We start from the raw sequence: 17517 nt of genomic DNA, 5'->3' as shown, positions 1-17517 counted from the left end.
ATTAACTCTCTCTGTGTCTTTGTGTCTCTCTCTCTCTCTGTGTCTGTCTCTTTCTTCAAAAGCAAACATACACAACATCATCTAAATACAGATAAAGAAATGTGGTTCCAATTTGGTTATGTTTGAAATCTGCAGACACTAAGCCAACCACAACTGCAGATACTACTACAGCAACTACAGTATTGAAAGGGTCAGGTAGGCTACTCTCTCTCTGTCTGCCTGTCTCCATCTGTCTTTATATTTATCTATCTCACTCTGCATCCCAGGAACTCCATACATTTAAAAAATAAAACAAAAAACAAAATAAATACACAAAATGTGTAGCACTCATTACAAAGGCACAGAGCCGAACACAGGTGTAGATCCCAGGACAATAAGAGCAGCTTTCACAAACACAACACTGTTCAATGGGGCATGCCCCCAAATAAACATTTAAATTAATAAGTTAGGTAACCCAAACATTAAAAATGTCTTCACAGGTACTGAGTTAAAACCTCCAACAGATCACAATTCAACCATAGCTACAGCCACCACTACCATCTCAACTACATTGCCTATTACAAACACTACAGCTCCCACTACGACCTCAACTGCAACTCCTACCACCAACATAACTGCAGCTCCCACTACCACCATACCTACAGCTCCCACTACCACAATGTTATCTCATACTAAAACAACTGCATCTCCAACTACAACTACCATAGCTCCCACTACCATCACAACTACTGCTCGCAGTATGACAACAACCGAAGCTCCAACTACCACAAGTTCAGCCCCCACTATAAACACAACTATACCTCTCACAACCACCACAGCTGCTGCTCTGACTACCATAAATACATCTTCCACAACCACATCTACTGCTTCCAGTACAATAACTATAGCTCCCGCTAACACAACTTCATCTCCCACTGAAACCACAGCAGGTTCTACCCCTACCTCAAGAACCACATCTCTCACTGCCAAAACTGCATCTCCCACTATCACCACAACTACAGCTCACACTATATCCACAGTTACAGATATCTCGGAAACTACAGCACGGTCTCCCGCTGTCACGACAACTAGAGCTCCAATGGTCACATTAGCTCCCATTACCACCACAACCACAGCTCCCACTACCACCACTTCAACTCCCAGTACCACTACTGCACCTGTCAGTACAACAACTACATCTACACAGGGAAAGGCAAGGACATGCAATACAACAACCACTTTAGCTGTTACCACAACAGGCCCTGAATCAACACCACGGTACGTATATGTTCCCACATTAACTTGCTACCTACCTACCCACCCACTACTAACATAGCTAACCCAGTGAATGTATGTACTGTTTCTGTCCACTTTATTTGGAGTCAGAGATATCGGGATCCAGGCTCTGGATGTGGTGCAACATGAATCAAATCAAATGAAATTAAGAAATAAACAAGTAATGCTCCTACTAATAATACTTATTTCCTGTCCTTGCACATTCCTTTTACTTGATTAATATGTGGATATGTTTAAAATATGTATTTATTCCCACTGCTTCTCCCTGTAAACTCCCCTAGGTATTGAAATAATTAACTAATTACCTAGCACATTCACTTACTAAGTACCTACAGTACCTGCCTGCCCCTGCCAGTCTGTGCACTTTCCAGACTACACCTTCTCTATTTTCTCTCTTCTGTCTTTCACTGAACTGTAACTCCTGTTTCTCTGCTCATGTGGCTGTGGCAGGTTCATGTCTGTGGTGCTGGATCTCATGCTGGCATTCAGTAGCAAGACACCTGTCCCCGAGCACACCGACCTCAACAGCATCTTCAGTGGGCTCAGAATGCACATCAGCAGCCTCAGGAGCTACACTGCCACCATCATCAATGCCACCTACTTGAGTGAGTCTGTGAGAGAGTGTACTTGTGTGTGTGTGTGTGTGTGTGAGATAGAGAGAGATACAAAGAGTGTGTGTGTGTGTGTGTGAGAGAGAGATACAGAGTGTGGGAGCAAAGAGTGCCTGTGTGTGAAAGTGTGTGTGAGAGAGAGAGAGAGAGTGTGTGTCCGTGTAGGAGAGTGTGGGTGTATGTTTGCCAGGGAGACAGAGAGAGGGGACAGAGGGGAGAGGGAAATAGAAAGAGAGAATGGTACTGGTACTGGTACAGGCAACTCCACTGTAGAGCACAACACCAGCTGCCTGCCCGTCAGCACCTCAGGGACCTTTAACCTGGCAGTGAATGCACTGAAGGAGAAGCACATTATGCCATAAAGAGGAGGCTCGAGAATATTAATCCTCCAATATAATTCAACCAATTGCCTTATATGGCAGTGCTGCATGAGGACCTATCACCAACTAGGAGAGCACAAAATGGGACAAACCATGCATGTAAAAATATAATGAAATGATTGCATGCAGTGCTGAATTAGGCTTTATCCGCTAATTATTAACATTTTAAAAAGAACACAAATATCAGATTCACCTAAAAACAATAGTAACCCAAACTCACTCCATTATGAAGCCCTGAAATAGCAAGAGCTCAGCCCAGAGAAGAGTACCCTCAAACAGCAGCTCCTGCAGCTCACCGAGCAGAGCAACACTGTCATCAGTCAGTCAAGATGTTAGACCTAGAAGCCACAGTGCTGGTGAGTGACTATGATGTTGTAGGAGTGACAGAAACATGGCTTACAGAAAATTATGGGGATGAATACAAGTTGAAAGGATACACACAGTTTAGGAGAGACAGGCAAAATTGAAGAGGTGGTGGGGTAGCATTGTATGTCACAAATTACATTGAGGCAGAAGAACTCAAATTAGATCTTAGTAATGAAACAGAATCTTTGTGGATTAAACTTTTGATTAAAAGATCTGGAGGATTAGTGGTAGGAGTGTGTTACAGACCACCCAATTCAAATATTCAGATATTACTGTGCATTGTACAGTGTAATCAGGACTGCGTGTAGCAAGGATGTGGCTGTTATCATGGGGGATTTAAATTTCCCAAATATAGACTGGGAAAACCCAGACTACAGAAGCAGAAATAGAAATGGTTGAGATGGTAAATGACTGCTTTCAGGGATCCAACCACAGAGAGAGCATGCATTGACTTGATCTTTTCAAATGACCAAGATAGAGTCAGAGAGACACTAGTTAAAGAACCAATGGCAAACTGTGATCACAATATGGTTAGTTTTGTTACTTTAAAAAAACAAGGACCAAGTCTAAAACAATGGACTAGAATTTTAGAAAAGCAAACCTTGAAGGTACAGTGAGGGAAAAAAGTATTTGATCCCCTGCTGATTTTGTACAGTTGCCCACTGTCAAAGAAATGAACAGTCTATAATTTTAATGGTAGGTGTATTTTAACAGTGAGAGACAGAATAACAACAAAAAAATCCAGAAAAATGCATTTCAAAAAAGTTATAAATTGATTTGCATGTTAATGAGGGAAATAAGTATTTGATCCCCTATCAATCAGCAAGATTTCTGGCTCCCAGGTGTCTTTTATACAGGTAACGAGCTGAGAATCGGAGCACTCTCTTAAAGGGAGTGCTCCTAATCTCAGCTCGTTACCTGTATAAAAGACACCTGTCCACAGAAGCAATCAATCAATCAGATTCCAAACTCTCCACCATGGCCAAGACCAAAGAGCTGTCCAAGGATGTCAGGGACAAGATTGTAGACCTACACAAGGCTGGAATGGGCTACAAGACCATCGCCAAGCAGTGAGAAGGTGATAACAGTTGGTGCGATTATTCACAAATGGAAGAAACACAAAATAACTGTCAGTCTCACTCGGTCTGGGGCTCCATGCAAGATCTCACCTCGTGGAGTTTCAATGATCATGAGAATGGTGAGGAATCAGCCCAGAACTACACGGGAGGATCTTGTTAATGATCTCAAGGCAGCTGGCACCATAGTCACCAAGAAAACAATTGGTAACACACTATGCCGTGAAGGACTGAAATCCTGCAGCGCCCGCAAGGTCCCCCTGCTCAAGAAAGCACATGTACAGGCCTGTCTGAAGTTTGCCAATGAACATCTGAATGATTCAGAGGAGAACTGGGTGAAAGTGTTGTGGTCAGATGAGACCAAAATCTAGCTCTTTGGCATCAACTCAACTCGCCGTGTTAGGAGGAGGAGGAATGACCCCAAGAACACCTTCCCCACCGTCAAACATGGAGGTGGAAACATTATACTTTGGGGGTGTTTTTCTGCTAAGGGGACAGGACAACTGCACCGCATCAAAGGGACGATGGACGGGGCCATGTACCATCAAATCTTGGGTGAGAACCTCCTTCCCTCAGCCAGGGCATTGAAAATGGGTCGTGGATGGGTATTCCAGCATGACAATGACCCAAAACACACAGCCAAGGCAACAAAGGAGTGGCTTAAGAAGCCTAGCCAGTCTCCAGACCTTAATCCCATAGAAAATCTGTGGAGGGAGCTGAAGGTTCGAGTTGCCAAACGTCAGCCTCAAAACCTTAATGACTTGGAGAGGATCTGCAAAGAGGAGTGGGACAAAATCCCTCCTGAGATATTTTTGTTGTTTTTCTGTCTCTCACTGTTAAAATACACCTACCATTAAAATTATAGACTGATCATTTCTTTGTCAGTGGGAAAATGTACAAAATCAGCAGGGGATCAAATACTTTTTTCCCTCACTGTATGATGTGGCACTTAGAAGAGATAGACTGGAGCACACTGGATACAGATTCAGTTGAAAATGGATGGTTATATTTTAAGAATATACTTGTCAGGGTTCCCTAGCCATTACCCTCTATCCCCACTAGAGGCCGCCAATGTTACCCTGCCTTTTCTTTCTCCTTTCACTGCTTTCATCAGTCATTCTTCCAATTAACATTCCTCCACACCCATGTGCACTCTTGTTCCTTTCCTCTTCTTCCATTGGCCCTGAACCTGCCTTCCCAGTTTCTGCTTCACTTCTCTCTCTCTCTCGCTCTCCCTGTCCTGTCTCGCTCAGCCTTCGTGTTCTAGACCATCGCCCGTGACCTCGACCAGGTCCTCGTCCATCCCCTTTGTCCAGTCAGCTGCCTGTACGAGCGCCGCACCTGGGTCCTTAACTCCTGTTCCATGCGGTCCTCCCTGAGAGACCGTGACAATACTACTTGAGGCTCAGGAGAAATTTGTACCAAAACTTAGCAAATTGAGGACCGAAAAACATTGGCCAAAATTGTTTAATAGAGGTATGCAAAAAAAATAAAGCGAAAGAAAATGTTGTATAGCGCATATAAAAGTGATAGAGATTAAACAAAAGACAAAGAATATGTTGAACTGCAAAGAGATGTTAAGCAAGGGATCAGGAAAGCAAAGAGGGAAATAGAAAGAAACATAGCTATTGGAACTAAAACTAATGCAAAGAGCTTTTTTCAATATTACAACAGCAAAAGGTCAATAAAGGAGTAAGTGAAACAGATAAAGGGCGAAAATGGAAGTATCTTGGAAAATTAACAAGATGTGGCAAATGTTCTAAATTAGTATTTCACAGAGGTTTCGACAAAAAAAAACAGATAACATGCCACAGGTTAACAATCAGTCCGGTCAAACCCTAAGAGAGATCAGGATAAATGAGGAGGAGGTACTAAAGAGACTAGCAGAATTAAAAACAAACAAATCACCCGGGCCAGATGGGATATTTCCAATAGTACTTAAAGAAGTGAGGTAAATTATTTTAGGCTGCTAACTAAAATATTCCAAAAGACACTTAGAACAGGGGATGTGAGAACTGACTGGAAGACAGCAAATGTCATACCAATCCACAAGAAAGGGGACAAAACTGATCCAGGAAATTACAGACCAATCAGTCTAACCTGCATCACATAAAATGTTGGAAATAATTATTAAACAGAAAATAGAGGAGCATCTTAATGAAAACCATATTCTTGGAGATAGTTAACATGGGTTTCGATGAGGTAGATCATGTCTTACTAATTTACTGGAGTTTTTTGAACATGCAACTGCAGCTGTAGATCAGGTGAAAGCATATGATATGATATACTTAGATTTTCAGAAAGCTTTTGATAAGTTTCCACACCAAAGACTGATCCTCAAATTGGAAGCTGTAGGCATTCAGGGTAATGTAAGTAGATGGATTATGAACTGGTTGATGTCTAGGAAACAGAGGGTGTCGATTAGATGAGTTGCTTCTAACTGGAGTGAGGTTGTTAGTGGAGTTCCACAGGGATCAGTACTAGGGCCTTTGCTTTTTCTAATCTATATTAATGATCTGGACTCTGGGATAGTTAGCAAACTTGTCAAATATGCAGATGATACTAAAATAGGTGGCTCGGCATATACAATCTCAGCAGCACAGGTTATTCAAAGGGACTTACATAACACTCAGTTGTGGGCCGACACCTGGCAGATGAAATTCAATGTGGACAAGTGCAAGGTAATACACGCAGGTAACAAAAATGTCCACTATAATTACACTATGGGAGGAATAGAACTAGATGAAGTATCGCATGAGAAAGACCTAGGAGTCTATGTGGACTCCTCACTTTCTCTATCCAAACAATGTGGGGAAGGAATAAAAAAGGCAAACAGAATGCTAGGGTATATTGTCAGAAGTGTAGAATTGAGAACAAGGGCAGTGATGTTCAGACTGTACAATGCACTAGTTAGACCTCATCTGGATACTGTGTGCAGTTCTGGGCTCCACACTTCAAGAAAGATATCACTGCTCTAGAGGTAGTTCAGAGGAGAGCAACCAGACTTATTCCAGGTCTGAAGGGAATGTCCTACTCGGAGAGACTGAGGGAACTGAACCTTTTCACCCTGGAACAGAGAAGACTACATGGGGACTTGATTCAAGTCTTCATTATTATGAAAGGCATAGACCACATCAAACCAGAGGAACTTTTCCAGATCAACAGGGACACACGCACCTGGGGACACAAATGGAAATTGGGCTTCAAGGCATTCAAAACGGAAAACAGGAGACACTTCTTCACACAGAGAGTTGTCACAATCTGGAACAAACTCCCCAGCGATGTGGTAGTAGCTGAAAGTTTAGGAACATTTAAAAATAGACTGGATAGGATCCTTGGATCACTCAGGTATTAATGGACACCAAACGAGCACGATGGGTCGAATGGCCTCCTCTCGTTTGTAAACTTATGTTTCGTATGCCAATGTGACCAAACCAAATAATACAACACCTCAAAAACGATCTGGCCCATTGGGAAAACAACACAGAACAAACTGGGGTGCTATTGAACCCTCAGTAGAGACTACACCCTGGTGTATACCTGGTGATGGTCAGAAACACAAAGCAGATCCTGACCAAATACTGTCTCAGTGAGAGGAGTGGTCGAGACTTTCTTCTTAACTCTAAAAAATATTCAAAATCAAGTGACAATTTTATATTAAAAAAAAATGATTTCACTCCCAAAAACTATCCTAAATGAACTAAATTAATTGTCTGTTCTGCTAGAAGAGGGACACACAGCTTCACTTGCTTCCCAATAAATGTGCCCTTATTACAGCCTGAGGAACAGTGTGTGGACACCATGCCAGAGGGGGAGAGGGGTGGAGGACTGTCCTGTTTATGTTCATGCTGGGGGAGGGAGGAGGGTGCTATGGCTAAACTTTGATGTATTGCTTATTTAAGGGAAATAAGCCTCCCACCCCATCTCCTGCTGAAAAGCACCAAGACTTTTCTGTCATTTTCTCCTCTGTCCTCGTCTCTCTCAGAGCTGGACACGTACACCTTTGGGGTCATGCTACAGTTCCAAGTGGGGGACCTGACCATTCCAGAGGGATCCCAGCTGACCACAGAGATCAAGGCTGGGATACAGGAGACAGTGGACCAGCTGGTGAGAACTTTGGGGTTTAATGGAGAGTGGGGAGGGACTTGAAGTGATAAGCGGTCACTTGCAATGCCCAGCGCTCTGTGTAACAAGGTAAAGCCAGGTTATCTTTCAAGTCAGAAGCGCTGCCCAAGGGGGAATGGTTTCAGTGCACTTCCGTTGGAACCCTGATTGAAACATCTCTATCAAAGCTGCTATGGACCCCTGTGTCAGCCATTCAAACAGGTGCCTTCCTATTTCCTATTTGTAAAAAAGGTGATGTACACACAGGAACTTCCTCTTTTGCCTCTTCGCCTTGGACTCGAGACGTGAGAGCTCTCGTTTGTCACAAACTTGTGCTTTTTGGTTGGCTGGCTGGACAAATAGTACTGTTGACCTATTGATTCACCACATTTATCTGTCTATGTGTGAATTTTAAATTAGTTTATTATTAACTAACACCATTCTGTTCTGTCTGTGACCTGGAGGTCCGGCTGTGCCTCGTTTTCAGTTTTGGTTTTCAAAATATATCACACAAGGCTTATCTAGTTGTTTTAATATAATATACAGTGCATCCGAAAAGTATTCACAGCGCTTCACTTTTTCCACATTTTGTTATGTTACAGCCTTATTCCAAAATGGATTAAATTCATTATTTTCCTCAAAATTCTACAAACAATACCCCATAATGACAATGTGAAAGAAGTTTGTTTGAAATCTTTGCAAATGTATTAAAAACAAAAAACAAAAAAAGCACATGTACATAAGTATTCATAGCCTTTACCATGACACTCAAAATTGAGCTCAGGTGCATCCTGTTTCCACTGATCATCCATGAGATGTTTCTACAACTTGATTGGAGTCCACCTGTGGTAAATTCAGTTGATTGGATATGATTTGGAAAGGCACACACCTGTCTATATAAGTTCCCACAGTTAACAGTGCATGTCAGAGCACAAACCAAGCCATGAAGTCCAAGGAATTGTCTGTAGACCTCCAAGACAGGATTGTATCGAGGCACAGATCTGGGGAAGGGTACAGAAAAATTTCTGCAGCATTGAAGGTCTCAATGAGCACAGTGGCCTCCATCATCCGTAAATGGAAGAAGTTTGGAACCACCAGGACTCTTCCTAGAGCTAGCCTCCTGGCCAAACTGAGCGATCGGAGGAGAAGGGCCTTAGTCAGGGAGGTGACCAAGAACCTGATGGTCACTCTGACAGAGCTCCAGCCTGTCTCTATGGAGACAGGAGAACCTTCCAGAAGAACAACAATCTCTGCAGCACTCCACCAATCAGGCCTGTATGGTAGAGTGGCCAGACGGAAGCCACTCCTCAGTAAAAGGCACATGACAGCCCGTCTGGAGTTTGCCAAAAGGCACCTGAAGGACTCTCAGACCATGAGAAACAAAGATTTAACTCTTTGGGCTGAATGGCAAGCGTCATGTCTGGAGGAAACCAGGCACCGCTCATCACCTGGCCAATACCATCCCTACAGTGAAACATGGTGGTGGCAGCATCATGCTGTGGGGATGTTTGTCAGCAGCAGGAACTGGGACACTAGTCGGGATCGAGGGAAAGATGAATGCAGCAATGTACAGAGACATCCTTGATGAAAACCTGCTCCAGAGCGCTCTGGACCTCAGACTGGGGTGAAGGTTCATCTTTCAACAGGACAACGACCCTAAGCACACAGCCAAGATAACAAAGGAGTGGCTACAGGACAACTCTGTGAATGTCCTTGAGTGGCCCAGCCAGAGCCCAGACTTGAACCCGATTGAACATCTCTGGAGAGATCTGAAAATGGCTGTGCACTGACGCTCCCCTTGCAACCTGATGGAGCTTGAGAGGTCCTGCAAAGAAGAATGGCAGAAACTGCCCAAAAATAGCATCATACTCAAAAAGGCTGTAATTGGTGCCAAAGGTGCTTCAACAAAGTATTAAGCAAAGGCTGTGAATACTTATGTACATGTGCTTTTTTTGTTTTTTATTTTTAATACATTTGCAAAGATTTCAAACAAACTTCTTTCACGTTGTCATTGTGGGGTATTGTTTGTAGAATTTTGAGGAAAATAATTAATTTAATCAATTTTGGAATAAGGCTGTAACATAACAAAATGTGGAAAAAGTGAAGCGCTGTGAATACTTTCCGGATACACTGTATACAGACTAGTCTTGCCCTCGGGCCCTTCGGACTCCGAACAACACATCACCCGGTGTCCCCGGAAACATTGACACACATGAGGTTAAACAATGATGTACCATGGGCATGGTAACAGGGGAATCCAGTTGTGGTGCTGGTGGGATAGTATAGACAGGTCGGGGTCAGATATCGGCAGGACAGGGCAATCAGTAGTGATGCACTGACAAATCTTTGAGAAGCCTGGGTGTCAGTGAGGGGTTTATATAAAGAGGTGCAGGGCGAATGGGAGCAGTGATTGATAGCAAGTGTGCACAAGGGTTTTGGGAATGTTGAGTGAATTAAGGGAGCTGGGAGAAGTGTCCGGCAAGGAAGGGCAATGGTGACATACAGTGGTGATAAAGTGTAAGTGCTTAGACCATGGTCATGACAGTAACCCCCCCTCCACAATCGGCCGCAGCTGAACCAGACCGGACATGATGGGGACAGCCACAGGGCCGAGGAGCAGGTGCAGTGGGATGGGCCAGGTGAAAGTCTGGGATGAGTGAAAGGTCAAGCACACCTGAGGCAGGAACGCTCCTCCGGACCGTATCCCTCCCAGTCCACCAGGTACTGCAGACGCCCCATGATGGGAGCAGAGCAAGGAGTGGACCGCATAGGCAGGACTGTCTTTCAGATCCAGGGGAGGAGGAGGAGCAGCAGTGACAGACAGAGCAGGAGATAGAGATGGGGAAGGTGAGGGATATGAAACCACAGGCTTCAACAGGCACACATGGAAAGTGGGGGCAATTAGGTAGTGATGGGGATACTGCATGTGGTGGCCACCGGATTGACCTGGTGCAGAATCCAGAACGGGCCGATGTATCGTGGACTGAGCTTCTTAGTGGGAAGTTCCATCTTTATGTCCTGGGTAGATAGCCAAACCTCCTATCCCGGCAGAAATACTGTCTGCTGTGGTCCGCTGGTCACGCATTGCAGTGACCAGCCCCCACCCCAGATATCCCCCCCAGATCCAGGCCCCGACTCCTGCCTAGGTGAGCTGACAAGGCCTTCGCTAGGACACAGAGCGTGTGAGGTTTGTCAGACTTTCCCACCTTTGTGGTGTTAGTCCCGCCTCCACCGTCTGTGGAGACACAGGACCAGTCCTGTACCAACAGGCAGTGCTGGGTTAATGAGACGTTGTTCTGGAGGGCCTTAAGATGCTAGAGCTGAAGCAGGCCGCCTCCGTAACATGGTACTTGTTTATACATCTATTCAGGGCTTGCCTCACTAGGCCACCCTTGTGTAAACTTCAGTGTCATCTCAGCGGAGACCACCCAGGCTGTCCCTGAGTAGCCCGCTGAATGTACATATGTTGGAGGGTGTGTGTTATGCTACCCTGTTGTATACAGTTCACTGAGCCCCTGTATTAAGTGGAGGGCAAGGAGCTGGTCTCCCCTAGTCCCGCTTTGTGTATACTTTTTGGCTACACAGTAGAGTAGAACACAGTAAAGCTTGCTGTTGCCCACTCCTTGCTGTGCTGGCCAAGCCAGAGGGGGCTGCTACTGTCCTAAGCGAGGGCATATGAGCTGGTTTCCTGTTGCCCTGCTTACTTATTTAGCCTTGCTGACACAGCAGAGTTTGCTGTTGTGCCGCTCCTAGCTGTGCTAGTGACTGCTCCTGTGGTGGGTGACGTCACAAGAAGAGGAAGTTCCTTTGATCGGTTTCCAATGCAAGTGTGTGGAAACCCCTCCCACTTGGGTAGTGCTTCCTTTCTCAGATAATCGGGTGGCATTCACAATGCATTTGGTTGGATTTCTTGTTATCTTTTCTTTTTCACAGATATACAGTATCCTCTCCCAGAAGGATGGCAAGCAGTTTGATTTGCCTGCAGTAAACTTTAAGTAAGTTACATTCCATCGGTCCTGCCTGACCTCTGTCTCTTGAATGCCTTTTCTTTTTTCTTTTTTTGTGTGTAAATAAAGCCCCTTCCAAAAGTAATGTAACAGTAGCAGGACTATTAAGTGGAAAAAGTGGTCAATAAAAACAACGTGTGAAACATAATTTCTCTCCCTCCACCTTCCTGTTTCTCTCTCCCTCTATCTCCCCCTCCCTGTACCAATCCCCCCCTTCACCCCTCTCTCCCTCAGTATGATGGGCAATCAGATCATGGCTGAATTGGTGTACCAGTTTAAAGAAGGAGACATTGCACAGCCCAGCACCATCCTCAATGAGCTTCTAAATTTCAGGGGTAGGACGGTATTACTGTTATTAGTGGCTTGTAGTATTAAGGTAGTGTATCGGTGCTCATTGTGTAATGAGCTTGTTGCAATGATGTTAAATAGAGTGGATACATTCCCACCTCAGGAGACTGGTCTTTTGGTGTAGTGGGCTTGTCGCTCTGTTGGTAGGAGCTGTGTTGTGTGGAGTGCTTGGAGGCGCGTCTGCGGCGGCGTGGTTCGAACCTGAGTGGGGACTCTGACCCACACACGCTATAGTGGCAGTGGTCTGCAGTGCAGAGTTCTGCATTTTGCTCTTTACAGTCTGACCTTCTAACTGCCTGTAATCTGTATGAATTAATTTCCTTCTTCTAAATTTATAGAAAACCTGGCTTCCCCTACCACCACTGCGCTCCACACCCCTGTGCTACTGCCCATTGCCACTCCGGCCTCAAGCACAAGGGAACCCGGGCTCTGGGGCATCGCCATTGGGGTGCCTGTCGGGGTCATCCTGATCCTTATTCTGTGCTTGATCACTCTCTGTGTAAGTGTGTGCGTCTCTGCGTCCTTGTCGGTGTGTGTGCATCTCTGTGTCCCTGTCTGTCTCTGGGTAAATGTGTGCTTCTCTGCGACCCTCTCTGTCACTGTGTCCCTGTCTATCTCTGTGTAAGCATGTGCATCTGGATCTCTGAGTCTGTGTCCCTGTCAGTGAGCAGTGTCTCTCTCTCGCTCTGTGTTACAGTATATCAGAAGACGGAAAAGACGGTCTTATCATGTGCAAAATGCCATCAGAAACAGGCTATTCTAACCACAGCTGCAACTACCGCCACTAACACAGCTCCTAGTAAGAAGTATTTATGAAGAGAAAATAGCTGGTGTCTCTCTCTATACAGGGACTATGATGTCCCCAAACATGGGACATTTATCACTTCATTACAGGAGAGGCAGGACACAGGTTAAGATCCAAAATGATCACAGCTCTTAACACACACACTGGGGCATCATGGGAAGATATTCAACGTGGATCAAACATCTGTTACAATCAGAACGTTTTCATGGCAGAAGCATTGGGAATATTATACATATACAGCTCTAGAAAAAATTAAGAAACCACTCCAGGTTCAGAAATCAATGTTAAGTGGTCTCTTAATTTTTTTCCAGGGCTGTATATATACATATAGGTGAAGTATATATTCCAAACACTGAATTTACATGATTCAATTTCAAAAGTTGATGCAAACCAGATATAGCCCCCCCAATCTCTCAGTAAACCAGCCAACAGGGGCTGCTGTTCTCTGACCCTGTCGCCCTGCTGCTCTCTACGGGGGCACTCTTGTGGGTTCAGCATCATCTTCAGGAGGAATGTTATGATTTCAATGTTACTTGAGGGTTTGCTTTGCTGCAGCAGTCAATCAGGAATTCAAATGACTGGGAAATTGGATAGTAAAAATAACAACACTTATTAAAAAAAAAAAAAAAAAAAATCTTCCCAATAGTGAAGGACTAGCATCTGTAAAACCATAACCCAGCTCTTAACCTTAACACGTTCTGCCATTTCTCCCCCTTGGACATAGATTCATTAAACCCCATAATACATACCACAATATACCTACTGAAGTGTAACATCCTTCCCTGTTTATTTATTAATTCATTTTTACTTAAATGTTACTTAAATTTGTACTTAATCTGCTCACTAACTAATGCAGGAGATATAAACAAACGACATATGAGGCAAAACTACGGGTCATCAATAAATAAGAGCTGTCACTCTCTGCATGAGGGAGAGAACAGATACCAGCTGGGTTGCAAACAGAAAGGGGCTGGTTGGTTGAGCAATGGGGTTATTTAATATAAACAGAGTTCAGTATACACTCACCTAAAGGATTATTAGGAACACCTGTTCAATTTTTCATTAATGCAATTATCTAACCAACCAACCAATCACATGGCAGTTGCTTCAATGCATTTAGGGGTGTGGTCCTGGTCAAGACAATCTCCTGAACTCCAAACTGAATGTCTGAATGGGAAAGAAAGGTGATTTAAGCAATTTTGAGCGTGGCATGGTTGTTGGTGCCAGACGGGCCGGTCAGAGTATTTCACAATCTGCTCAGTTACTGGGATTTTCACGCACAACCATTTCTAGGGTTTACAAACTGAAATAACCACTCGTTACAACCGAGGTATGCAGCAAAGCATTTGTGAAGCCACAACACGTACAACCTTGAGGCGGATGGGCTACAACAGCAGAAGACCCCACCGGGTACCACTCATCTCCACTACAAATAGGAAAAAGAGGCTACAATTTGCACAAGCTCACCAAAATTGGACAGTTGAAGACTGGAAAAATGTTGCCTGGTCTGATGAGTCTCGATTTCTGTTGAGACATTCAGATGGTAGAGTCAGAATTTGGCGTAAACGGAATGAGAACATGGATTCATCATGCCTTGTTACCACTGTGCAGGCTGGTGGTGGTGGTGTAATGGTGTGGGGGATGTTTTCTTGGCACACTTTAGGCCCCTTAGTGCCAATTGGGCATCGTTTAAATGCCACGGCCTACCTGAGCATTGTTTCTGACCATGTCCATCCCTTTATGACCACCATGTACCCATCCTCTGACGGCTACTTCCAGCAGGATAATGCACCATGTCACAAAGGTCGAATCATTTCAAATTGGTTTCTTGAACATGACAATGAGTTCACTGTACTAAATTGGCCCCCACAGTCACCAGATCTCAACCCAATAGAGCATCTTTGGGATGTGGTGGAACGGGAGCTTCGTGCCCTGGATGTGCATCCCACAAATCTCCATCAACTGCAAGATGCTATCCTATCAATATGGGCCAACATTTCTAAAGAATGCTTTCAGCACCTTGTTGAATCAATGCCACGTAGAATTAAGGCAGTTCTGAAGGCGAAAGGGGGTCAAACACAGTATTAGTATGGTGTTCCTAATAATCCTTTAGGTGAGTGTATACATATGTGTGTGTCTTGTGTGGAGTTTCTGCTGACAGTTGACCCGTGAGTTTGAAGATACATTGAAGATGTGTGGCAATGTACACGAGTTACAATCTGTACATTTTACAATGCTTCTTGAGTGCCTATAAGAACTGTATATTTGGATGCATCATGTAAACTGAAGTGGATTGTAGCCAATCAGTCTGGTGGTCTATCTGTCTCTCTACCTATTGCACTACCTCACTTCAAAGCACACAGGACCCCAGACAGACCAGCCTGGATAAAAAAAAACAATATTGTTTAGCTACTTTTATGAATTAATTATTATTATTGTCATTATTATTATCATTATTGTCATCACCATCATCATTATTATTATTATGCTTTAGCCCATGACTCTGCGATGTTGTGCATTGCCATTATTTATAGACTTGTGGATTGTAATTCCCTCCCCACTATTTAGTGGGCCTGTGTTGCACTGTTGTATATCCATGCCCTACTGATGTCTCTGTGTTTATGTGTCATTGCATGGTATTGTGCTGCTTTACCTGCTGTGTGTGTAGAAATGTATATATGTTTGTGTGTGTGTGTGTGTTGACTGGCCCTGGACAAGCACTAAAGACAATACATCTATATTAATACAGACAGAGTGCATTGTTTCCGTGTGATTTCAATGAATAAATGATGTTGAAATGTCTATATCTCTGATACAGTGCATAGCATAACTAATAATACACAGTCTGCACACAACACAGCATACAGCTATGATACAATACACACAGCTCTGATACAGTACAGTGCATTAGTGATAAAACACAATATACACACAACACACAGCTCTGATATAGTATAGAGCATTACTGACAATACAGTCTGCACACAACACAACACACATCACTGATACAGTACACACAGCTCCAATACAGTACAGAATATTACCGATAAAAAGTCTGCTCAAAGCTAAACACACAGCTCTGATACAGTACACACAACACAACACACCGCACTGATACAGTGCACAATAAAAAGGTGTACTACTGTTATCTAAATCAACTGAAAGGGAAAAAGTCTAAACACAATTCAATTTAAAAACATAAGGCCTAGCAATGAGAAGCTACTTGGGTGTGTGTAATACCGCAAACAACACTTCACGCATGACGTCTGCACTGTTATTGCACTATGACATGATCAGTTCTGCTCTCAATTACTGATGTCTCTTTGGTCCTGTCTACTCTACACAATTCAACCCATATTATTTGTCTTTTTACTGAACTAAAACTGTTAAAAATGCTTGCATAAACACTTCAGAGAATTTAATGCTGCACTTCAGAAACTACTTCAGAAATAGAAATAAACACTTTGCAAATCAATGTAAGCCTAACCTCATGTCCTCAGCACATAGCAATGATGGTTTGTTATGTAGCTGGTGTGGGAACTAACTATACGCACCTGTAGGTAATGTAGCATGTGGGATTGAACACATGCACCTGTGACTAACTGGTTTTAAGTATCTATTTAGTTCAAACTAGATACTATTTTTTGTATCTCCCCCTTCAAGGAACTAGTGTGGTATCCTGTCCCACACCCTGGAGGGATGATGAGTCTTTGCCATCCAAGGGGCTGATGATGTTCCACTTCCCCTGAGGGCCAGTAAGGGGCCCCCACCCACCAGAGAGAAGACCATAGCCAGAAGCACCGCTTAAGAATTTTTTGATCTTCTTGCTGTCGTATCATAAAATTATAGTGCCTGGAGGGGATGCAACCATTAGGCCTATTGTCACTGGGACCACAGGTGGAGATGGCACTGGTGCACTATTGGGCCAACTACGCCACCCCCAGTAATTATAATGGGGGGGGGGACCTCAAATACCCTCGAAATGCACACCCTCCCCAGGCAGGTTAAACACTTTGCACACCCAGGACACAGACACAATAGGTTCTAAATGTATAATTCTATGTTAAAAAGCCAAAAGCCTTTAACTCACTGGACTGAACAAATATAAAAAAGATTGCTAAAAACTATAATAGTTAAAGCCACACAAACTAATTCTAAAAACTAAAAAAAGCTTCCCCCTAATGTAAATATAAATTCCCCCTCCCAATGTCTCGCAACAAGAATTTGCTTATCTCTGAATAGCTGAGTTTCGTGGTCTTCCTCCTCTTCACCACCAGGCACCAAGGATGCTGGGGTCGCTTGTTGCAGTCAGGAGCAGGTAAGGAATTGTCACTCTTCTTTCACACACCTTGTCTTGACCGACAATACTCTCCTCAGAGAAGCTGCAGAACCACTGGACCTACAGAGGTGAGCTACACCACCAGGTAGGAGAAGGCTGGAAGACAAACCACACCAGGTAGGTTTATGTTTGAATTATAAATACTAACATATTGTACTTTCTTTATAGTAAGAGAGATGGGGTTTCTAAGCTGGGGAGAAGACAGA

General features: G+C 43.8%; 1 protein-coding gene across 2 annotated transcripts; it reads left to right on the top strand.

The window, feature by feature from the left end:
* The first annotated feature begins 145 nt into the window (after window positions 1-145).
* LOC136764444 (location of vulva defective 1-like) lies at window positions 146-14942 on the top strand. Of its 2 annotated transcripts, XM_066718512.1 has the most exons (8): window positions 146-195; window positions 480-1257; window positions 1726-1880; window positions 7694-7815; window positions 11746-11807; window positions 12054-12154; window positions 12506-12666; window positions 12865-14942. In XM_066718512.1, the coding sequence occupies exons 2-8, from the start codon at window positions 659-661 to the stop codon at window positions 12928-12930; spliced, it is 1266 nt and encodes a 421-aa protein (XP_066574609.1). In that variant the 5' UTR covers window positions 146-195; window positions 480-658; the 3' UTR covers window positions 12931-14942. The 2 variants fall into 2 exon arrangements, with proteins under 2 accessions (XP_066574609.1, XP_066574607.1); XM_066718510.1 differs by having other exon boundaries at window positions 12506-14942.
* The last annotated feature ends 2575 nt before the right edge of the window (window positions 14943-17517 follow it).

This window comes from Amia ocellicauda, chromosome 12, assembly GCF_036373705.1.
Source record: "Amia ocellicauda isolate fAmiCal2 chromosome 12, fAmiCal2.hap1, whole genome shotgun sequence".
Classification (NCBI taxonomy): domain Eukaryota; kingdom Metazoa; phylum Chordata; class Actinopteri; order Amiiformes; family Amiidae; genus Amia; species Amia ocellicauda.
The sequence above is the reverse complement of the archived record's forward strand: the minus strand, read 5'-3'. Positions and strand labels throughout refer to the sequence as shown.